The sequence below is a fragment of the Phoxinus phoxinus genome, assembly GCF_949152265.1.
Source record: "Phoxinus phoxinus genome assembly, chromosome: 8".
NCBI lineage: Eukaryota > Metazoa > Chordata > Actinopteri > Cypriniformes > Leuciscidae > Phoxinus > Phoxinus phoxinus.
The window spans coordinates 2,403,377-2,429,283 of record NC_136883.1 but is presented as its reverse complement, the minus strand read 5'-3'; the positions used below and the strand labels follow the sequence as shown (position 1 = coordinate 2,429,283).

At 38.2% G+C, this 25,907-nt stretch overlaps 1 protein-coding gene across 3 annotated transcripts in view; it reads right to left on the bottom strand.

The window, feature by feature from the left end:
- The window catches only part of LOC307002460 (leucine-rich repeat and fibronectin type III domain-containing protein 1-like protein), a 174,254-nt gene that overhangs the window by 5,872 nt on the left and 142,475 nt on the right, over positions 1 to 25,907 (bottom strand). For 2 of the 3 annotated variants that reach the window (XM_079620083.1, XM_079620084.1), the window contains exons 3-4: positions 13,331 to 14,707; positions 1,254 to 1,905 (exon numbers count right to left, since the gene is read on the bottom strand). In XM_079620083.1, the coding sequence (XP_079476209.1) occupies positions 1,356 to 1,905; positions 13,331 to 14,707 (1,927 nt within the window). In that variant the 3' untranslated portion in view covers positions 1,254 to 1,355. Of the gene's footprint in view, positions 1 to 1,253; positions 1,906 to 13,330; positions 14,708 to 17,666; positions 17,782 to 25,907 lie in introns of those variants that run through there. The other variant, XM_079620085.1, reaches the window with a different exon arrangement.

Below are 25,907 nucleotides of genomic sequence, written 5' to 3'. Positions count from 1 at the left end.
GACTATATATAACTTTGCAACTACATGTCAACTAGCAGTCATAAGAGTATTAGCAGACTAGATTATGGTTCGGGTCAGTAGAATAAGTAATAAGAAGAATATAACCATTTACAAAGTCTGCAAATGGATAAAGCCTAGTGTATTGTGTAGGGGTGTAACAATATATTGTGTCACAATACAAAAATGCAACGTGGGTAGTGACAATATGTATTGTGTATAGTTCGCCCCAAAATAAAAAATAAAAATAAAATAAAAATTAAAGTTTTCAGAGTTTAGTGTCAGTACTACATTAAACTACTATATATAATGTTGAATATAATGTATAATAATGCAATGGGGGAATATTTGTGGGTTCTGATAATGTTAAATGTCTGATGTTACCAGTAAAAAGTGGCTTACATTATTTTAAATATATCTAGTCAGTGAAAGAGTGTAAGCATATTCGTCTAAAAAAATTATGTTTTCAGCTTCAGAATCATGGATATTGTTATTCTGGTGTCATTATTGTCCTGTGCTTTGGGTTTCCACCACCGAGTCCAAGCATATTCATTTACACACACAATGTAATATCAAATTTTGCATTTTAACAGTTAATTTTTGTGTTGACCTTTCACCATATGTCTTGGAGTATCGCAATGATATTATATTGTGAGTTCAGTATCGTGATATATATCGAATCGTGACATGATAGTATCGTAACACCCCTAGTATTAAGCCTTAACTCTGGTTTGGACTCATAATAATGTGATGAAGTGATAATTCAGATGCAGTCTCTGCAAAATACCAATATTTAGACGCATGACCTGCATCTCGCAAAGGAGAATAGCAGTATTGGGAACTCAGCAGGGATATGCATAGCATACACATGAGCCTAATGTACTGAAATGTGCAAACCACATGACTTTCCCTGCAAACATCCCAACTAGGAATAGCATTTACATTTTACGCCTTTGTAATTCAAATGCTTGCTATTGAGCTTAACAACTGTCAAGCTATCAATTTAAATAGTGATCTCAAGCGCACCGTACCGTTCGGGAAATCTTTTTAGGCCGGTTGCCCTGACACAGACAGACAGCAGAGCCGGTACGCCTGTAATTTATCCATTAAAGGAGGTCTAATTAACAGAACTGGAAAATCTCTGCATCAGCACTGTAGTGAGGGGAGATTCTATCACGTTGGCAACCAGTTGCCTAGCAACCAATCCTTAACAGATAGAGGAGAGGAGAATAAAATAACAAAATAATCGTCCTCACCTTGGACAGGAGAAATCCTCAGTAAGACGTGGCAACAGAAAACAAAACTGAATGGGTTGAGGTGTGAAGAGAATGGGAAGGGAGGCGGGATTGAACCCTGTGTTATTGCGATATGGAGTCGTCCTCTTTTACGGATTTCCCGTATTCCGGGTTCAAGTCCACAACCGTGGTTCCTTTCAGCGCCCCGTAACCCCCGTCTAGGCCGTGTGGCCCGTCTGGTCGGTCCGACCCGAGCGGGGCGGAGGGCTTGTGGCCGGATCCCGAGGAGGACGAGGATCTGGGAGGAGGGCCCGATGACGCCCCCTGCTGGCCTCCGTTGGTCTGAGAACAAACGTTACTGACGCGGGCCGCCTTCTGCTTGTAGTGCTGACTGTGCAGTTTATACTTCATCAGCAGGATGAAGATGAAGACGAGGACCGAGGCCACGATGATCCCACCGATGACGATGATCATGGTACCGCCGAGGAACTGGTCGTGGATGGAGCGGCAGTGGCGAAACTCGCGCTCCGTGGCGAAGGACACGCAACCGACCAATCGCGTGCCGGTGAGAGACGTGATGCCGTCGTCGTAGACCGCCAGGACGCAGAGCTCGTAGTCCCGCGACGAGGCCAGATCGCTCAGTGTGAACAACTTATGAGAGGCGGGAATCATCCTGAGAGAGAGAGAGAGAGAGAGAGAGAGAGAGAGAGAGAGAGAGAGAGAGAGAGAGAGAGAGAGAGAGAGAGATGATGCCTTGAGCATTAAAATGTTAAATAAATGCACTTCTAAGTTGCATCTTCTGCTCACCAAGGCTGCAATTATTTTATTTAAAATACAGCGAAATATTATTACAATTTAAAATAGCTGATTGCTATGTGCATATATTGTAAGATGTAATTTATTCCTGTGAATCTTCAGCATCATTACTCCACTGTCCTTCAGACATGATCCTTCAGAAATCATTTTAATGATGATTTGATGCTCAAGAAACATTTATGATTATTATCCATGTTGAAAACAGTTGTGCTGCTTCATATTTTTGTGGAAACCGAGATTAACTACCATTCAGGGGTGCGTTTCCCGTACAACTATATAGCTCACTGCTTAACTACCACAGTACGATGCATCGTTGGAGAAATCAACTAGCTAGTCACGAGTGTTTCCCGAAACCGAATGTCGTAAAGTATCGTTCAACCACGTCGGTTTATGACGTCTCGCACGTGGTGGACTAATAACTTTTTTTAATTAATCTGTTTGAGATCGAATTAACGCTAGATTTCGTCATATAAGTTACATACATGGCATCTGAAGACCATTTCAAATTTTTATCAGTTACTTTGCTTTATTACCAGACTCAATATTTGGCTCGTTCTTACGTTGAGCACGTTCGCACATGCGCAGTCTTCAAAAACGGTGCTTTAAATCTCTTGACAAACTAAAAGACGTAAATTACATTTGTATGTATTCTAAATAAAAAATACGGGTTGTACTGAATGTCAGCTTGCTTATTTTGCTAAAGATAAGGATTTATTCAGTCTACATCTCATGTAAACTAGAAACTATGCTTCTAACCACAGCTCCAGAGCTGTCGTTGCAACCACACAAGTTTGCGATGCTGTTTGCGAACGTTCGTTGGAACGATGGTTTCGGGAAACACCAAATCGTTGAACTATGCTGATAACGACGGAACTTGCGATCATAGTTGGCTAACGATGCTTTCGGGAAACGCACCCCAGTCTGGAGTAAGATTTAAAAAGAACGAGATAAATTAAAACTTTAATTTACCAATGGTGAATAATTTTTTTTTCATCAAAAGCGACGATAAAGACATTATAAACATTTATAATGTTACAAAAGTTTTCAATTTCATATAAATGCTTTTCTTTTTCAATTATTCAAAATTGAGCACCACTAATAACTGATAATGATTGACTATCAAATCAGCATATTAGAATGATTTCTGAATGATTTCTGAATGATTTCTATTTGAAGGATCATGTGACACTGAAATACTGATCCTGAAAATACAGCTTTGATCACAGGAATAAATTACACTTTACTATATATTCATATAGAAAACAGATATTTTTGGTTGTAATAATATATCAGTTTTTATTGTATTTTTAGCAAATAAATGCAGAAGATATTTATTTTAAAAAAACATTATTCCAAACTTGTCACCAGTGAAGTGAACAAATGCTCAGAGAGTTTCAGTTTAAAGTCCACAGAACTCGGTTCAGGGCAGATGGCTGTCATGAACACACAGTGTTTACAATATTGCCCATGCTGTCCAAAGGGAGACACGTGTCAAAGTAGATTTAGGCGTAGCATGTGCAGTGTGCCATCTGCAGCCGAGAGACTGTGTGTGCGCCAGAGCTTTCTCTGCAGGACTGAGTAAGTGCATCAGTGTTGGAAGACTTCATCTATCTTCATCTGGGGTCAGCGAGTTTGCAGAAAGTTGAACTTTGGTACATTAGCAAAAATATGATTGTAATTTTATTTTAGCTATCAGGGTCCAACATTAACACTCAACAAGCAGAAAATGCATGTAGAAATAAGCTTTGGTGAGTAAATAAAACATGTTGTACTCATTGAAATATAATCTGACTGTAACGTCACATCACAATACAAACTGCCTCATAGAGAAAACAATCCTAACTTAGTATAAAACGTCTCAGGTTCACATTATAATGCTTTTGTTTAACACTCTTAAAGGAGAACTCCGGGCAATGTTTAAGTTAATCTGGATCGTTATATCAAATGATCAAACAATGGCTAAGTTGCTAAACGCATCTTGTTGTCATGTAAGGACCCTGTTCATGTTGGACAGACATTTTAATAGCATGTTGTGTCTGTTAAGAGGCACACACACTCTTTATGAATATGCCCCATAACTGCCGTTAGCTGAGTGAGCTCTGGGCATTAGCGGTAGCGGCTCCGTGTTGCAAACACCAATCCGGTTAGTTTTTCTTTCTATAGACAGAACTCACAAAGGTATAACGATCCAGATTAACTTAAAAATTGCCCGGAGTTCTCCTTTAAGAAAGTATAGTTTTTTTAAAAACATGATGAACATCCGATTTCATGTATAGCAAGCAATCTGCAAATATTATAGCCTAATGCATTTTAACTAGCATTGCAGCGTTCATTATTAGCACATTTATAATGCATTATAAAGTGTTACCAAATATATATATTTAATCTAATCTTTGTACTGTAAGCCAGTCCTAAGCATCATGTTGTTTGCAGGTTTGGTGATGTTATGCATTATTCAGCAGCTCCGCACGTCTCTCTGATGCTCTGAGGTGAGAAGATGAAGACCCGTCGCGCTGCGCTCCTCACCCCGGGCGATGGACCGGGTGTGTGCGCGTGACCCTGAGCATGACCGCATACTTTTGCATTTGACCCCGCGGGTAATTGGCCGAGCTGCGTGTGCGAGCGAGGGGTTGGCGGTGAGGGTAATGGTGCATGTGTGTGTGTGTGTGTGTGTGAGTGTGTGTACTGCTATCTGCTTACACACTGTGGAGAGCTGCTTGCTCTTTTTGATTGCTATTGACAAACAGACACATATGAAATTACATCATAGCAGCCGTGAATGGGCCCAATGTTTTCTTCTGGATGGGGCAACACTTTATCAGAGATTCTGATACACGACAAAGCTAGTAAATATTGTATATGATTGTATACTTTTTTTAGGGTTATATTTCAGTAACCAGAGCATCAGATCCAATCTGAATACTATTATAACAGCTTACTAAGGACTTTTTTTTATTAATGTAAAATCTAAAAAATAATCAAATAATGTATTAAAAATAAATATTTTTTTTTAAATAAATTATTCTAAATAAATTAACAAATAACCAGAGCATATCAAATCTTAAATCCAATCTGAATATTATTATAACAGCTTACTGAGGAAATGTTAAATTAATGTAAAATATAAAACTAAATATTAAAATAATTTGTTCAAATAAATTATTTGAAATACATTTATTACATTATTTAAAAAAATATGTATTAACATGAGTAATAAAACATAAATAAATACAAATAATATATATATATATATATATAAATAATAATTATTTAATTAAAATATAACTAGTGTGCAACATCTTAAATCTGAATATTATTATAACATCTTACTAAGTAATAATTACATAATTGTACAATATAAAAACTTAATTAAGAAAATAATTGATTAAAAATAAATTATTTAAAATACAATTATTTCATTACATTATTTAATAAAATGAATGTATTAAAATCAATATTAAAATAACAATTATAATAATGAATTATAAATTAATTACCAGAGCATGCCAAATCTTAAATCCAATCTGAATATTATAACATCTTAATAAAGACATTATAAATTAATATAAAATAAGTTTATAAAAATAAATGATTTATACACATAATTTAATACAATAATTACAAATAATACAATTATAAATGATTTAATAAAACAGACTTTAAATAGATATACAGTATCACAAAAACTCCTATGAATAACTTGTTAATGTAAAATGTACTGTTTTTACCACTGATTAGCTGTCATGTCCTGTATTTTGGATGTTCATCCACACTGTAAAAAAATAATATGTTGGTTTAACTTAAAAAAGCAAGTTACCTTGTTGCTTTAAAAATTTGAGTTCGTTGTAATTTAAAGTTTTGAGGTAATACAATGAAGAAGAATGGTTTAATAAACAGAAACTCAAAATAGTATGTTATCTTCACACATTAGTTATTGAAGTTGATTTGACAAAAGATAAAAAGTTGTGATAACAAAATCATGAAAATATTTTTTTTACAGTGTACTCTCAGTGTCTCATAAGCGTTAAACACTGTTAACAGCGCTGTCAGGGAGATTTAATAAGCGTTGGGTTTGGAGTAGCTTTAGCTCTGTGTCATGTGCTAATGAGCAGATCTTCAGGCTGTTCCTCTCACAGGGCGTTTGACGGATATACACGGAGAAAACCCTCTCTCTCCTGGCAGCCACTGGTGCTTTTAAGCTTCGAGGGTCAGACTGATGTGGCACTTGGCACAGAGACCCTGTCATCTCACTGTCTTCTGAAGGAGCTCGCACTGCTTAATTACCCACTTAAAAGAGGCTTAAATGAAGATGAAAACATGCAAATAAAGAGGGACATAATAAAGGGAGCGAGAGAGAGAGAGAAAGATACAATGTGAATGTGAAAAAGATGAGGTAAGATAATGAGAGCTAACAGTGACATTCTCAAGCAGAGACCCTCGTCACCTACAGCTTTTTTTTTAAAGGAACAGTTTTTCTATTTAAATAAATACAGACAATTCAAACCGGTTTGAGTTTCTTTAGTCTGTAAAACACAAAGGGAGAAATTCTGAAGACTGTGCAGGTATATTTATCCATTTTATATAATGAATGCAAACAATATGTATATATATATATGGGCTGTCGATTTAACACGTTAATTTAATGAATCAGTCATGGAAAAATAACACGAAAACATGGAAAAAAAAAATGTGTGGCCTATTATTGTGGCCAGCCTAAGGCACACCTGTGCAATAATCATCTCTATATGTGAGGTGGATGGATTATCTCGGCAAAGGAGAAGTGCTCACTAACACAGATTTAGACAGATTTGTGAACAATATTTGAGAGAATATTAGAGATATAGGCCTTTTGTGTACATAGAAAAAGTGTTCGATTTTCGAGTTCAGCTCATGAAAAATGTGGGCAAAAACAAAAGTGTTGCTGTCACGGATTCTGTCACTTCAGTCTGGTTTATTCTTAGTTTAGTGACAGAGCTCTGACATTCCCGGTTTGTCATGTTCTTGTGTTCTAGTTCTGTTTATTGTGAGCACATGGCTTGTCATGTGTTTCCTTTGTGCCATGTGCTCTCCTGTCTATTGTCTAGCCCCTCCCATCTTGTTATCTGATTATTGGTTTATTTGTCCCACCTGTCCTCCCTCGTTACCTTCCTTGTTTGCCTCCCCATTTAGTCTCCCTGGCTGCGTTTACACTTGGCATTAACATGCGACCTGTATCTGGATGTTGTCCACATACACATTGAAAAGACGAGAAACGCGCTTCTGATCGGAATGTTATCCGATCAGCGTGTCCAGTTTCGGAGGTAGTCGAGGACGCATTGTGATCGGATCTCAGTGTAATGTAAACGCAATCCAGCCGTCGTGTCTGCATTCACAGGTGGACGTCATTTAAATCCCCGCCCAGTCTCCCCACGTGCTGTCAGAAAATAATGGCCAGACGCAGTTTAGACAATAAATAAAATTTATTTGAACTTTACAATAAACGTCAATATTTAAAACAGTTTATTTAGACTTACATGACACTGTGTGTGTCATTTTTCATTTTAATTGTGCAACATTATCTGAAGAGGCGATCGCCTGTACAATCACATCTGTGAGGCATGAGATCTTAATGAAGAGTGTGCGCTGATTTGCCAAAGGAATAATGGGAATAAACTTTAAAAAAAAATAAAAATGTTTTAAATGTTGAATGTTTTTATTGTTTCAGCATGTTTATTAATCTCCCATTTCTGTTAATATAGTCATTGCATGCTATAACCTTAAACCCCGATGATCGATGATGTGACTTAACCATGGTTATTTTTGTATGATCAACTCTGGAAATATTCCTTCATTCAAAAAACGTATTTTGATTTAAGTATCGAGATTGCACAGGAAACTAAAGTGAGTGAGTGAAAGCAATTGGGACATTGCTTCATTTTTATAATCTTTACTCCTATTGGTGTCGTGACCTAATTTAAATATTAAGCAGGAAACAGAAATCCGATCGGTTATCCAGATACAGAGGCTACTTAATATGAACAAATGTAAACGCACGGTGTCCTGATTGCCTAATGATCCGATCTGCTTGATCGGATCACGGTGATCGCATGTTAATGCCAAGTGTAAACGCAGCCCCTGTGTTTGTAGTTCTGTGCTTGTTCGTTATTAATGTTCACCCGTGTTCTGAGTTGTGTTCTGTTCCATGCCTGCCTTCTTCTTGTTACGTGGATTTATTTTCTACCATTATTAAATACTTATTCTCTGCGTTTGAGTCCTCGCTCTCCTTTCCACAACCACACCGTGACAGTTGCGTTAATAGTTTTATTCAGTGTAGTTCATCTTACATTCAACAACTCACTGAGTCAAGTCAAGTCAAGAATATTTGTATAGCGCTTTTCACAATACAGATTGTATCAAAGCAGCTTCACAGTATTAAATTAAAATAATAATAAAATGTCCATGTTTGGTAATGCTAATCAATAGTATTATTCATTGATTAATTAAATTGAATATCCCCAACTGAGCAAGCCAAAGGCAACAGTGGCATGGGATCTGAGTCTATGGACTACAGTTATACTGGCCCTGAAATGTAAGATATCAGGGCAAAAGCCTGAATGAGTTTTTTATCTCATATTTATATCATATGATGACATAGTTAAGCAATATCCCACAAGTCCTGTTTTGTCCCAAATAGCACGTGTGCAAATGTGACATTGATTTTATACAACAGTTAATAGTTTTGAGCGAATCAATCGGGTGAGCCAATGATTCAATGACTCGTTCATCATTAAAAAGAGCCATATTTCTTTCATTGCTCTTGACAGCCCGAATATATTGAATGTGCATTTGCAGATAATATAACATTAATGAAATAAAAGGCCACTTAAGTGAATATGTCTCTTGAGACACGAGTACACATTTAAAAAAGTGCACTTTGTAATAATGTCAATACTTTAAAACAAACAGTTGTACTTTAAAATACATTTTAAATATGTTTTAATAATTTTCTGTCATGCTTTAGAAGTACACATATTTTCATGTGTTAACTAACATACTAAAGCACATGTAAAGCACTTGATTATAATTTTAACCTTAGTGTTATTACAGTTAAAGTGAATATATTTGAAATGTACTAAAATTGCAACATCATGTGACAACTGAAAACTGATCTCTTCCATGAGCACTTAATATACAAATATAATATTTCCTTTTCCTTTAATCCTCCCTTGTCTGGCTTTACTCTGAGCAATGCCTGAACTGTGTATTTTGAGCACTTCTTGCGTTGTTTTTGCCTCTTCATGATGACTCGCTTGCTGTAGTCCTCATTTGTAAGTCGCTTTGGATAAAAGCGTCTGCTAAATCACTAAATGTTAATGTAATAGAATAGATGATGCAGGGATGAGGGCAAAATGAGGACACTGGTATTCCTACTTTTTTTTTTCTTCTTCAATTTATGATCTCCCCAAACGGTCTCATCTGGTTACTTAATTTTTTTTTTTTAACATAACGCCTTCAAAATTCAGGATTTCAATATGGATGTATGAAATTTGCATTGTGGAGCAACATGTCCAAGACGAGCTGCACTTTCCTGTCACTGGCTTGAAGAGGGCGTCTGGGAAGAGAATGCATGTTGATGTAAATGCACTCCATCTGACACCATATTCAGGTCTGCGTTTGGCATCATGCACACCGAGCCTCCAGCGCTCTTTCACCCACACATCACTTCAAATCAAACCTGTCTTCTCAGCTCAAAGTTTACACTCGATATCCTCACCTCAGCCACCGTCTCGGAGGCATCTGCATCTAACCCGGCTCGCTGTCGACGGGGAGTCCGCCGCATGCATTCTTAATTGATTCTGAAAGACTTTTAGATTACTCTGCAGCTCTATAAACCAAAGAACTCCCCTTGCCTTTTCCATAATTAATAGCAAATTGCTTTCTGTATGTATCTTTTCTTCTCTCTTAATCTATCCACAGGGATTATTGCAGGAGTTAATTACATCCTTACAGAAGCCTTCAGTGAGGAATCGTGGCCGTCGCCGGCAGTGTGGCCGCGGCTGAATGCTAAAGAGAAGCGTTAATGCAGTCGTTTCCGCATAAAGGCCGTCATTGTCGACATGCAACCCAAAACATCTCCTCTTAATATAGCACAAAGCAAAAGATTGGGTTTTGAATCTGAGACATATTTCAACATCAATGCAAATACGCCTTCATTGTAATCTTTCCGGAGCATCAGAAACGAGGGCGAGCGCAGCTTCTATTGTTATTCTGTTATTATTGTCTTCCTCATGCACCTCAAGCGCTGTGATTTATTGAAGGGTGTCAATGCGTCCGCTTGCAAAATTCGGTTTGAATTGCATCAGGCTGAAAGTATTACCGTGGAAGCCAATCTGTCAGCGCACTAATGAAAATCCTTCAAGAGCTTCTCTGACGTGTGGAGCAGATACACTAAAACAGCTGTTCCCGTCGGGAAGGATCCTTTGATTAGCACACAACAAAAGTGTGGATGTATTTCATATATTGCATTCATGATATTGTTGTGTCTTTGTTGGCTGGCAATCATCGAGGTCCATTTGTATTCATCAGAGGAGTTGCAATGTTTCATCCCCTATCTGAATAGGATTGCGCCATAAGCCATTAACACCCCCAGTCTCAGATGCCAGCCTTTCCCTTTGAACAAAGACAGAATCAATTTGTTTATCTAATGCAGAATTACCCAGATTCAAAACCCATTTGGGGAGATAGTCCATCCACAGTGCTCTCTCAAACATTGCGTTTCAAAACGAGAGATTTCTTACTACCGTCCGTCCGTCGGCAAGCCTTGCATTTATATGAGTTTCATATCAACACATTTCATTGTAAATGTGGACTTTCAAGCTGCATGTATTTTGCTTGACATTGATTTAAGAGAATTAGTTGAATCTTAAACTGCTGTAATCCTCATGTCACATTGCAATGTTTTCATAAATCTTTTTATGAATTACATGTACGCCAACCAGAGAGATTACAGGAGGAATCAGCTTTGAGCTCGATGTTTGACTCGGGTGAATAACTATGTACACAACTTTATTTTTAACTTAATTATATGATAATAATTATTATAATGTTGATATTCCTGCAACTGGGAATACATTAGAGAGCAAAAGTGGATTTAAATGAGTAGATCAGAGAGAAGAGAAACCATGAGCTGGCTTTGAATAAAAAAAATATATCACATATATCTGTGAATCATTTAATTAATGTTGGTAAAAATGCTTTTATTTCTCGTGGAAGGGGATGATAAAGTGTCTGGAGAAGTGCAGCAAAAATATCAATAGGGCGTCTGTCGGCCTCCAGTGTAGACGCATCGATTAAAATAAAAGCATTTTAGCATTGATGCGTTCAGACACTTCAGGTACACTAACATGAGCGCTGTCGGCAGTCTAATCACCAACACAATCACTGCAAACTTATTATACCTAATTAAAACTAAAAGCATAAAAAAATGCTGCTGCTAGACATAAAATTAACGTTAATCGACATAAAATCACATTTTATTCCAGCTAGTTGCCAAGGAAATATTTATTTCATGTTTACACGACACCGTTTTCAACTAAAAACGTAAAACTTGCGTTTTGGCCGTACGTTTACACAACAGCATTTTGGGTGACTGAAAGCGCAAACTTTTGAAAACAGGGTTCAAAGTGCAAGTTTCTGTCAGTGTAAACAACAAAAACGCTAAACTCTGAAGACGATGACGCCATGCGTAGTACGTGTTCAGTCTATAGTGTTTCATCGCCATCTAATGGCCTGGTAGCAGAATACAGCGTTTTTGCGGATCCGTGTGACTGGGTATTGTTTTGATTATGGTTTTGTCTGTACGCGGAAAACTCAAAAGAAAAACGTCTCCGTTTTAAGCATATTGTTGTCGTGTAATCACACTCTGAAATAACACTGGTGCAAATCATAGAGGACAGAAAGCTATTTACGTTTTTTGTTTCCATAAATCAGGCTATGTTTACACGGAAACGATTTGAAGAGAATACGCAAAAGTGGCGTTGTGTTATCACTCTTTGTTCTGCGTTTAGACGAGCGTTATGGGGGGGAAATCTGCGTGCATATGGTGACGCAAAAGTGTGTAAAATTGGATGTAGTGTGCACTCCTGGCGTCTAGGTGGCAATGTGGAGCACTGAAAGTGAAAGAGACGCTGACACTGTTTTTTATGTTTAATACGGTAAAGCTGCTGCTTTAACCCTCGGTGCCCATTTTTTTTGTCAATGAAATTTATACCATATTTTAGTTTGATAATGTTCTGTTATTTTCCTGTACTGGCGCATGCCTGTGACGTAAACACGTACGCGACGCCTTCACTGTCTAGCAGACTTTTGTGTTTTTACCCTTTAGACGGGAACGCGACGGTGGAGCGTTTTAAAGATTTCCACTCTGGAGGGTGATTTCACTTTTTTGCATTTTTAAGCCCCAAAACTGGTGACGGCCATCTAAACGAAAGGCACATCTGATAAAATATTTTTACGTTATCACCCGCGAGCATTCTCGTGCAAACAGGGCCTTAGACGCTAGTTCCGCCTTCATCACACATGTTGTTAAAGACGGCAAGTGATGATTGGTCGTGTAGTCTGACATGTTTCTTGTCCACTACACAACAAGACTTTAGGAGTCAAAAGCACATAATCTGACACAGTGAGTATTGTAACAGACAAAAAAATATTGTGCAGTCTAAAAGTTTCAGATTTAGTTAACTATAATAACAGTGACTAAAATAACGGTAACACTTTACAATAAGGTTCAATATTTAACATTAGTTAATGTATTAACTAACATGAACTAACCATGAGCAATACATTTGTAACTGTATTTGTTAATCTTTGTTAATGTTCGTTGATACAAATACAGCTGTTCATTGTTTGTTCATTTAGTTCACAGTGCATTAACTAATGTTAACAAGATTTTAATAATTTGAAATTAGCATTAACAAAGATTAATAAATGCTGAATAAGTGCAGTTCATTATTAGTTCATGCTAACTAATGTAGTTAACTAATCTTAACTAATGAACCTTATTGTAAAGTGTTACCAAAATATAACTAGTGCAAATCATAGATGACAGAAAGCTCTGTGATAATCTCTAGATTATGAGAATAAGTAAATGTTAGTAAATGTTAAAATTAACATTAATAAATGCTGAATCAGTGCAGTTCATTATTAGTTCATGCTAACTAATTTAGTTAACTAATCTTAACTAATGAACCTTATTGTAAAGTGTTAACACTAGTGCAAATCATAGATTCTGAGAGGAGGCTCACCGGTATATGAGGATGTCATCGGTGGAGCTGTTGTACTGGATCTGGTACATGCGGACTCCAGGGATGTGGCTCTGAGGAGGCCAGCGGATCATCACTGAGCTTGAGGTTATTTCCGAGACACTGACCCGCTGATCAGCTCGAGACTGGCCTCCACTTCCACTACTGTTGGACTTTATGGATGTCGGCATGTCCGAGGGTCCCGGTTCAGGCTCCAGTTTGGGGTCGTAATGCGGCGAAGGGTTCACGACCAACTCCACCGGAGCCGTGGCCTCTCCGGCAGCGTTGGACGCGATGCATGTGAACACGCCGGAGTCTTTCACCGTAGCCGTCAAGATATCCAGAGAGCCGTTCTCGTAGCATACGGTGCGCGTGGTGTTCCCGATTAGCTTCCCGTCCGGACTGACCCAGTGGACGGTCGGCTCGGGGTCTCCGACGGAGCGGCATCTCAAACTAACCTCTTGACCTTCCATCACGAACATCTTAGACGTGTGCCGAGTGATCATGGGCGGCTCGCACACGAACTCCTCCTCGCGAATCGTCCAGAAGTACTTTCCCGCTAGCTCTCGCGGGGACGCGCACGTCTCCAGATCGTCCTCCCGCGTGAGCCGTCGAAGCCAAACCAGCTCGCAATTACAATGCAACGGGTTCCCGCCGAAACTGAGCACTAGCGCGGTTAGCGGCGAGCCTTTTGTTTTCGCGTAGACCGGGATGCGTAGGAACAGAGGATCCGGCGGGATCTTCTTCAGCTTGTTGGACGTCATATCCAGTCTAGCCAATTTGTGAAGATTTGAAAATATCCCTTCAGGCACAAAGTCGATGAGATTGTGATCCAAACTAAGAGTGTTAACGCTGGATAGCATAGATACAGTGTCCCACGGCAAATCCACCAGATTGTTATAAGAAAGATCAAGATCCTCGAGAGTTTCTAGGAAGTCTTGAAAGGCTCCATCCGAGATGCTGTGAAGCTGGTTGTTCGCGAGGATGAGGTGTCGTAGATTCACCAAGCCCTGTAAATGCGTGTCGTCCAGCGCCGTGAGCCGGTTTGCGTCGAGGTGTAGCGCGTGCAGATCCTGCAGGTCGGCGAAGGCGTACGGTTGGATCTGGCTGATGGTGTTTCGGGAGAGCGTGAGGTGTATGAGACTGCTCATGTTAGCGAAGTCTCGGTGGCGCAGGGTGGTGATGAAGTTGTCCATCAGCCGCAGCTCGGCGGTCTGCCGGTCGATGTTGGGTGGGACGAAGAGCAGGCCGGTTTTGGCACACAGGACGGTGTAGGAGGGCAGCAGGTTCTGGCAGGTGCAGCGTTTGGGACACAGCATGGCGTGGGACGGCATGGAGAACAGAGCCAGGACCAGCAGCAGCCGCTCCATGGGTGCAATCCTGCAGGAACCAGAACACAGGGACAAACGCTTTAGCTCTCGTGCTGAGACACTTCCCTCTGTCTGGGAATCTCTCTCCACACACTATGACCTTCCCAAACACACATGCACTCACACACACACAAGCACGCACACACACACATACACACATACACACACAAGCACGCACACACACACACACACACATACACATGCACACACAGGCACAGACACACACACACACAGTCTGGTTCTCTATCTTTGTGGGGACTCTCCATAGACGTAGTGGTTTTTATACTGTCCAAACTGTATATTCTGTCCCCTTACACTAACCCGACCCCTAAACCTCCCCATCACAGGAACCACTCTGCATATTTACAAAAAAATAATAATTCTGTATGATTTATGAGGTATTGTACCCATGGGGACCTCAATTTAGGTCCCACTGTGACACAAGTCCACATGAGTCTGTGTGCATTCAGGTTTAAGTCTCTGATTGTAAAACATGTACACACACACACACACACACACACACACACACATTACAGTTTTTTCCAACTGCTTACACACGTTTTCAAAACTATGTCTCCTTTTTTCAAAACTCTACACACAATTCCCCAAAACTGCACACACAAAATGCAAATTGCCTCACATCTCCTTCAAAATGAAACACTGCATTCAAAATGCCATAAACACACGTCAGAATGAAGCATTTGCATCAAATGGCAAACACTTCTTTCATAATAGTACATTTTTGGATATATCATGCAAACACTGTTGTTCTAAATCTAAAGCTCTTTGGTCTTTCATAGGCGTATATCTACATTTCAATGTAACGTTCTACAGTGACAGTAATCTGCTGAGACAAGTACACTGTAAACCTTATGAATTATTTACACTGGAAACACCAATGCAATGTAGAAACAGAAAATATTTAACATTACTGTTGTTTACAGTAGCATACAACAACACCATAAACATATGTAAACCAAAAAAATATTCTAGAATACAGTAAAGAACACAATTGTTGTGTGTGTGTGGTCCTGGGGGGTCCCAGGAATCCATTGTTCAAAACAGGTAATCTGACCTGTGACCTACTGTAATGTATACTACAGTAAAGCAGTGATTGTGTGATCAGCAATTACTGTAGTGTATGCACATGTGAGGAGTGTGTGTGTGGCCTGGTGAATAAGTGTAGCATTTTTATTGGTTGTGTTTGGAAAAGGAAAGCAAGTCACTTCCCATAATATTTTTGTGCTTTAGGTCGAGAATTGTGTGTAGTGTTTTGAACAAAGTGTTTTATGCAATTTCAAAACTGAGTCAAAGGCTGAGAAATAGCTCATGGTTTTGGAGATTTGGTGTGTAGTTTTGCACTTTGAGTGAGAGGTTTCAAAAATCGTGTGACATGAAAAGATTTTGTGTGAAAGCAGTTGGAAAAAACTGTAAGACAGTGAGAAGGTAAAACTGAGCAGACGTCGTGATACCTACAGTTCTTGCATCTATAAAAAATTGCTAATGCCCAACGGGACTTGTATTCACTCCTTATGCACATTCGCCTAATTACATTAGCACATTAACATTTTAATAACAACATGATGTATGCATTTTCCACATCTGCAGTTGCAAACTGGACTAATATGCATGAAACCGTGCTGTATTGTTTAAAGGGACAGAACACCAAAAAATACATTTCTGTCTTCGGCTGAATGCATGTTTATATGTATTGAGATGTAAAAATAAAAGAAACAGAAAAAAAAAAAATCTGAGCATCCATTCCTTGCCCCTTTTTAAATTAAATTTGGAAAATATGGTTTCTTCTTCAATGGTTCTAACACGGATTAATAGAATAAGCAGATCATTGTCGTGATAATATTGTATGCCTAAAATAAGAATTCAGTATTGATATTTCTGGTATCTGGAAAAGTAGGATAACAAAACACTTAATATATAGCCTATCATATATACATACATATATATATATATATATATTAACCTTAAGTTTACCCTAAACCTGACCACTTAATGTGACAATTTTATATTTTAAACTTGATCTCACATTTACCCGTTTGATTTTTTATTCTGAAGAGGAACAACAGGCTTCCATGTCTTTTGGAAACCTGTATGACATATATATACAGTAGAAGTGAATGGCTGTCAAGCTAATTTAAATTCCTCACATACAGACTTGGAATATACACAAATCCTGTCACACTATTTTCTCCATTATTAAGCTTCATCCACTCGCATTGCATAGTGGGGAAAATAGCTCAACACCTTTAGTGATAAAGTCATAGTATTGAAATATCATGAGAGTAAGTAAATGATGGTAAAAATGATGAGCTCTATCTTAAAACATGCAGGGTTTGTTCATCTCAGTCGCTGCGAGACTGAGAAACTGCTTATTTAATTTCACCAAAGCTGATGTTGAACACAAGATTACTAGATATTATCGTTCAGTCTGGATGTGTTAATGCAGGCATCTATTCCCGTGTTATATAAAACTGCTGTCTCTGCCTTCAATAACATATGCAGGATCTGCAGAGAGAGAGAGAGAGAGAGAGAGAGAGAGAGAGAGAGAGAGAGAGAGAGAGAGAGAGAGAGAGAGAGAGAGAGAGAGAGGACACTGGCTGGTTTTAATAGCCTTCGCTGTGCTAAAGTCAGGATATTTGACACCCCTGAAATTCATATGTGGTTACAGCGAGGTGATAAAAAAAGGCTGTGTGAATATGAATCATTTTTCTATGCCATTGCTTTCACACAAATGCTAATATCTGATTTGTGGCTCTTTGTTTATTGCTTGTGCATACCATTCCATTTTAATAACTTTTATGTAAAAGCACATAAATGCAATTATTTTCCACCGCTCGCGAAGCCGTCGTGAATATCAAGAGGTCCAGGCCTGAGCTTTATCATCGAAGGGATCTCCGACTACACACACACACACACACACACACACACACACATCACCAGCAGGACTTTACCTCTCGCAACCAGTAGGAGGGACCGTTGAGCTTCAGTCCGGGGAACGAAGTGCGAGATGTTGTGTGATGCATTCAGGCGAGCTTAAGCTCCCTCTCTCCATTACACACAGAAAACAGAGTCACGGAAACCCTCAAGAGAGAGCCATTATCCACACAGCTAACTACACACTAAAGCAGTCTCTCACTTTACTTTGCATCGGCTTTTTAGAGGCGTGTGCATTTGCCCGCTCCGATATAGACATGCATCTCACACACACATGGAAAGGCACGACAGATTTCCAAATCTTGCACCGTGGCTCAGACCAGTGATAGTTGTCCTCCTCCTCCTCCCAGTCTCCGCCAGTGAGTCGAACACAACACGGGAAGGATTACCGGGAAAGCGGAGGATGATCTACACGCAGACGCCCCTCGTGTTTAATTCCAGAAACACGCTGACAACGTGAGACTGTGCTGGGCTGTGTCATTATGACAATGCGAGAATACATGGATTTATTCTGCTCGGGATAAATAGATATCAATTGAATTCGTTGCAAAGCATGAATGAATGTCAGTGCAAGTGGATAAAAATGCGGTTAAAAAACACCTCAAAGCGGCTCTAATTAGAGAAGATGAAATGTCAACATGGTCAACATTTTACACTGGCATGCATCCATCCATCTCTCTCTCTCTCTCTCTCTCTCTCTCTCTCTCTCTCTCTCTCTCTCTCTCTCTCTCTCTCTCTCTCCATATCGACAGGATTCATTAATATTTCAGAGAGGACACAGGCTGCTGTGGGTATTTGACACAGTGTGTAAAAATTAAACCGTACTGCACTGGTGCCTTTCTTCAACAAATGAAGGGCAAACACACATAATGCATTATCATCCGTATGAATACTTCATACTTTATAAAGACTTTAGGGTTTAAGTATACAAGGAATTTGTTTTGGTGTACATAAATACATAAAAATAACCTGAAGGCAGAAAAAGTGCACATCCAGGTAATGAGACGTGACGAGTACGAAAGCTTATGCAATGAGAAGTCATATTAATCATTACATATTTTTGGCCAAATTACTATTCAAGTCAAGATGGTTTATACTGACATATCACATTTTTTAACCAACAAATTTGTTTATGCATTAAAAAATATGCACGATAGGCCTATTATTCAATATTTATTTCGGTCATCAAATGGTCATTGATCAATTTCCTATAAAGATTATCCCTTTATTCAAAAGATTATATAGTATAAAAAACATCCAAAATACATATGCAAGTGTTTGTTTTATTACACTTTATATTTGTGTAGATAACATAGGCCACACCAAACTTTACAGTTTTATTCTTTATTCTGAAGGCTTTTACAGAGGCGTTTGTTCATATATCATTCGCCTGGTTTAAATATCATATATAACTCGAATATGTCAACAGAGTGAAGCAAAAATTTTGAATCTGGCTTTATCCAATGTTCAGATTTCTGTTCTGGAAATGTATGCAAATTTAATTACAATTTTAATTTTTTTTAATTACAGGATGCCTCATTTGCATATTTAAACATACAATTTCACAAAACTTGTATGCACAATTTAGATGTGTTCATGTACTGTGATTAATTAACTGTGGAAGTATGATGATATCTGTTAGTTAAAATTGTCACCCTTTTAACCTGTGGTGACTTAGAAAGATTTTCAAACATCGTCTATTACGGTTTAAAGTTAGATTTACTGTAAAATGCCATTGCAATCATCAGGCCATTCGTTTGTGGCGGTGCAAGACATCTCTAAATGTGTCCTGCTTTGGTTTCCCATGACAGTGGTTCAGCATATTTCAGCTTTTGTTCCTTCCATCAGGGATTTATTATCATTGAGAAATAGCAGCAAGAACAGTTTCAGTCTCGCTGTGTCCTTATTTAAAGAATTCAGGACAAATCCACCGAGGGATTAAAATACTTCTTCTTTTTCTCATCTATCTATCTATCTATCTATCTATCTATCTATCTATCTATCTATCTATCTATCTATCTATCTATCTATCTATCTATCTATCTATTTATCTCTCTCTCTCTCTCTCTCTCTCTCTCTCTCTCTATCTATCTATCTATCTATCTATCTATCTATCTATCTATCTATCTATCTATCTCTCTATCTATCTATCTATCTATCTATCTATCTATCTATCTATCTATCTATCTATCTATCTATCTATCTATCCAACTATCCATCCATCCATCCATTCATCTATCTATCTATCTATCTATCTATCTATCTATCTATCTATCTATCTATCTATCTATCTATCTATCTATCTATCTATCTATCTATCCATCCATCCATCCATCCATCCATCCATCCATCCATCCATCCATCCATCCATCCATCCATCCATCCATCCATCCATCCATCCATCCATCCATCCATCCATCCATCTATCTATCTATCTATCCAACTATCCATCCATCCATCCATCCATCCATCCATCCATCCATCCATCCATCCATCCATCCATCTATCTATCTATCTATCTATCTATCTATCTATCTATCTATCTATCTATCCAACTATCCATCCATCCATCCATCCATCCATCCATCCATCCATCCATCCATCCATCTATCTATCTATCTATCTATCCAACTATCCATCCATCCATCCATCCATCCATCCATCCATCCATCCATCCATCCATCCATCCATCTATCTATCTATCTATCTATCTATCTATCTATCCAACTATCCATCCATCCATCCATCCATCCATCCATCCATATATATATCTACACACACATTGGGTTTCCATGTTTTAAGGTGACCTTTAAAATGTAAAAACTGTATATTGTATATTCTAAGTATTGTATATGATGTATCTGTATTTCTATTCTACTGTAGATCCTAACACTAACCCCTAAACACAACTCTCACATATATTATTCTGCATTTTTTACTTCTGTTATATTTTTACAAAAGATCAAAAGTGACTAGGACTGTTCTTGTGGGGTTCCCAAAACCTCAGGTTTACCAGGACCACACACACACACACACACACACACACACACACACACACACACACACACACACACACACACACACACACACACACACACACACACACACACACACACACACACACACACACACACACACACACACACACTCCACATCAACATAACTTCATGTCTATCTTATTTCTCCAGAGGATACAGTTCAACACAACAGCAATAACATTTTCGTCTGAGAGCGTGTGTTGTTCAGTGTGTGTGTGTGTGTGTGTGTGTGTGTGTGTGTGTGTGTGTACAGACAGAGTCCTCTAATGTTATGCAGATTACACAGAGGTCTCTAACCTGCCCGGAAAAGATGCATGCTGATTGTGTCCGTGTCCCGCTGTTACTCCCTCAGTCCCTGCCGCAATCTCTCCGTCTTTCTTTGCTCATTTACAGCCGAGTCAACAGCAGAATCAGGCGGTGATATTTAAACAAAGACAGACCTCTTCACTTCTCCACCCTGATGACCCCGCGTCCCGCAGAGGAACACTTCTCTTCACTGGGCTATCAAAGGATGATAGTGGGACTTCACTGTACTAGCATGCTTGTTACCCAACCAAACCCGCGACACACTGTTCCCTCCAGCTTCTGATGGACTTTCTCTCTGTTCCCTGTGACGGCCAGCCATCCGTGAGTTTAATGTACACAGGTGGGGGTTTGGATACGGTCGAGGCTGCTGTACTTTGACCAGTTGAGTGTTGAATAATTGGGGTTTTAAAAGAGAACGAAACGAGTAAACGCTGGCCAGGCAATTAGCCTTCGCAGTGCATTAAACACAGGGCATCAACACACACATGAACACTACAGCGTGAGGCTTTCACAGCGCAGGTGTTTCTGGCCTGAGCTTTCACTGAAACGAATTGCTAATCGATAAACGCCTCCTACCGTTAGCAAACATCCATAAACTTTAGTGTCCTTGTTTGTTGATTTGAAACATGTTTTATGACCTGACTGAATATGTAGTCTGAGTTATCCGAATATACTGTCTGTATATATTAGTATATCATAATGAAATATAACAATTTAATATATAATAGTACAGTATATACTGTACTATAACCGTTATCATTTAAATAGTGAGCCTCGTTAATAGTACGGTGGGGTTTTGTGGGGACATGAATTAAAGCTATGAAGTCCACAGTGATTTATTCCTCCTGTGGTTGAGTTTACACGACACATTTCACAGCGTGTTTATGCCTTTGCTGAATATTCTCTTGCAATGGAGGTCCATAATGTTTATGAGATATTTAATAGTCTATAAAGTCACCCTCTCTCTGCAAAAAGACACACACCATCACACCTCAGAAACATCCGTAACTCAATCTGTGTCTCAGAACTGAACTGAGAACGTCTTCCAGTCGTCAACGCTTCATTATGGAAGAAAACAGCGTGTGCTGAAAAAATCTAAATGGATTTTATAGAAGTAGAAATTCCTACAACTGCTGTAAATGCATGGTTTTATACATTCACACCTTATATATATATAAACTTTTATATTTAACTTCTATTTATTTTGTTTATAACATGCAACATTGGTTGACATATTGTTCACAAGCTGTTTTATTGATGTCTTTCTGAGGTTAAAACACTGATAGACATTATACATTTCTGTAAGTTGTACTGTATCTTTCAACATTGCTTCTGATGTTCATTTATGTTTTTTTATGTAATTATTATTCTTTTTTTTTTTTTTTTCATTTAACCTTAATTTAACCAGGTGAGCACATTGAGAACACTTTCTCATTTACAATGGCGACCTGGCCAAGATAAAAGCATCGAGGTACAAAAAAAACATAAAGTTACACATGTAATTCACCTTTGGCTAAGCCCCGCCCCCCTTAGTTACTGTTGCTACGTCCGTCAACTTAATCTGGGCTCTGGTTTGGTATCAACATGGCTTATGCTGTGACGCTCTTCCTGCTGAAATTTTATCAAACTTTTATAAAGCAGCAAATAAAGTGTCAGATAGAAGTAGGCAAAAGGGGCTCAGTGTGCGTTCGAAGGCTATATTCAAGACATACCGGAGAAACGCAAGCAACAACAAGATCCATATAGAGGCAAAAGCATAACGGTCACAGTCAAAACATGACCCACCGAATATCCTAATGGAGACGGAGACTGGGACTCACAATATCAGGAGCAACACTGTTCATGCAGAGCTGGGTCTCTATTCACTTCTATAATCATTATTACAAAGCAAACGGACTACGCGAGTATAAAGTTGTGTTTATTAGCAGCGTGTGCTAGCGTATCAACAATTAGGGTGGAGAACCGAAATCATGACCTAAACCAGCATAAAACTGTGTAACTAGTATAACTCACAGTAAGGTTAAAAGCTAAATGTATCTTAGACACAAAAGTGTGTTGTTGATCTTGAGGGGTTTCGCTGACTGAGGACGTCCACACAGTTTAATCCAAAGACGACACTTGTCAGGATTTGACGGTTTTGGGAAGGGAAAAACGGACCCCCCTCCAACCTCTCTGGAAAACGCGTATCTGTGTTACAAATTCCCCAGACACAACGCTTAACTATATTTTTGATAAAACTACGACGGTAGCCTGCCGAGACCAAAAATATGAGACGCCGGTGTTAAAGTCAATGGAGCGCTGTGAACAAGTGTCGGACCGCTGTGGAGCTCGTTCTTGCTGGGCTGTGATTGGTCAATCTACATACAGGGTGTGGCTTAGCCAAAGGCGACTTACAAGAAAAAAATACACAGTAAACACAGTAATGCAGTATGTAGGTCAGCAGATCAAACATTTAAAATGTTGTACAAATAGTGCTAAAAGGTGTCAATATATGGAGGTAAATAATTGGTAGATAAGTGACGTTGCTCTGTGCCGTACAGTCAATGGAGAAAATAAGTGTAGAGGTCTAAGGTAGAGAGATACTGTAGTCAGGTACAAAATGGCTATGCTTAGAACAATATGAAAGGTGGCAAATGGCAAAAGATGGCAAATGACCATGGCTGGATGGGGAGTATGCAAAAACAAAAAGAGAAAAACAGAGACGGCCATGGTAAATTAGAGTGTACTAATAAATGTATTAATGGCAAAAGAGTGAGTCGGGTTAGCATGTGCAATGGTCAGACAATAGATTCGCTAATAGTAATTGAAGGTGGTTAGCGGGACAATGGATTCAAGCTTCAAAGATTTTTGAAGTGTATTCCAATCATTAGCAGCGGAAAGTCATATACCTGCTTGAACAAAGTTATTAAAGTGTGAGAAAAGACTTGCACTGCTGCTAGAGATGTCATGTCACATTTAAGAGCTTCAAAATGCCATTTATTGTTTCGAATTTCGTGATAAAATGGACAGAGTTTAAATCTGAGACATTGTTTTTTTTATCAGAAGTAACAGAGCTCTTTGTGATTATTGGATGGGATGTGCGCTAATGTTTGATGTAGGGAAACTGCGGACCTGCAAATGGCTGGATTTACATTACGGGAGATTCAAATAGATCCGGCTTTAACATCAGCTAATGCGTTTAACTCCAACAACTCCAACAACAAGAGACTTGTTCTTCACACAGTATGAGTTGCAGACCGACATGTTTTACACCACCTTTTGATTGACAGGATATAATCGGCCCTGATCATCAGATGTTTTGAACAAATCGTGAAAATAATTGCTTTTATTGGCTGATACCGATTATTGGCCAATACACCAGTGAATCCCTAATATATATTTATATATATATATATATATATATATAAAGCAAATAAATAAAATCAATAAATTACATTTTTGATGTCACTATTTAATTATCTTGATCTTGCCTCACTTACATTATTGTTCTGTGGTATGGGGTAGTACGTATAAAACTACATTAAAACCAATTGTTATGTTACAAAAAAGAGTTATTCGTTTGATCCATAAAGTTGGGTTTTCGGAACACACAAACTCATTATTTTTAAGATCTAAAATTATGAAGTTTCAGGACATTGTCGAGTACCAATTATTACAAATGCTATGCAAAGCTAGGCACAAATTGTTACCAAGTAAAATACAAAAAAGGTTCCAAGACCGTACTGGTGGTTATGAGTTACGTGATGAATTAAACTTTAGGACGCAGAAACACAGTACAACTTTGAAAAGTTTTAGTCCTACAGTTAAGGGGGTTCAATTGTGGAATAATTTAGAGATAGAGATAAAACGATTTCAAACATCAATCATTTCAAATATAAATACAAAATAAAGATATTTGAAAAATATAGAGAAGAAGAAATGAATTAGCATTAGGTGCAATCATTATTGCTAGTGTACATAATTATCTTTGGTTGTTTTGTTTTCTTATTGATGATGACATTGTGGATGTTTAGTTGCTTTGCATTATGTTCCTGGTACTACTGTTACAAAGAGCTTTTAAGATAAATACAACATTATTTATTGATGTTGTACTTGTGATTGTTTTGTTGCTTTAGCACTATGTTCCATGGTTCTATTGTTGTACTAATTATTGATGGTACTATTGTAGCACTATTTTTTGATATTGTCCTAGTGATGTTTTGTTACTTTTGCATAAGTTATGGTAGTACTATTTATTGTTGTTGTCTGTGTGTTTTTGTGCTTTTGCTCTATGTTCCCTTGTACTATTGTGGTACTGTTTATTGATGTCTTTGTGTTTGTTTGTTTGTTTTGCTCTAAGTTCCCTTGTACTATTGTTGTATAGTTTATTGATGTTGTCCTTGTGGTAGTCTTGTTGCTTTTGCACTATGTACTATTGTGGAAGGAACATTTTTTTCTTTTAATGTATTAATTCTGGGGGTGGGCGCTTATAAGCTATAGCTTCAGCCCTCTCCTTTTTGAGCAGAATGATTAATGCTCAAATAAATAAATAAATTAGAATATATCTGAAATAATATGTTGGACATTTTATGGTTCTGTATGACAAAATTAAAATCTGTTTGGATGGTTCTGTTATTTATTTATTTTTTAAATGAGTTCAACAAAATATGTCTAATCATTTATGAAAACAAATCTACCCATCAGAGAACAAACAGACCCAGTTTGTCTACATAAATGCCTCTGTTGTGTGTGTTGATCTGCGCTTCAGTTTATTCCTCTTCCTGTCGCTTCAATCCAATTTACATTTTAACATCCCATGGGAAGTGTCCAGTTTAATTCAAGCTATCGTGATTTTCATTAAGCCAAATCTTAAATTGTAAAAAAAAAAAAATCCATCCCAGTTATACAGACAATTCCAACATTCACAGTCACCTA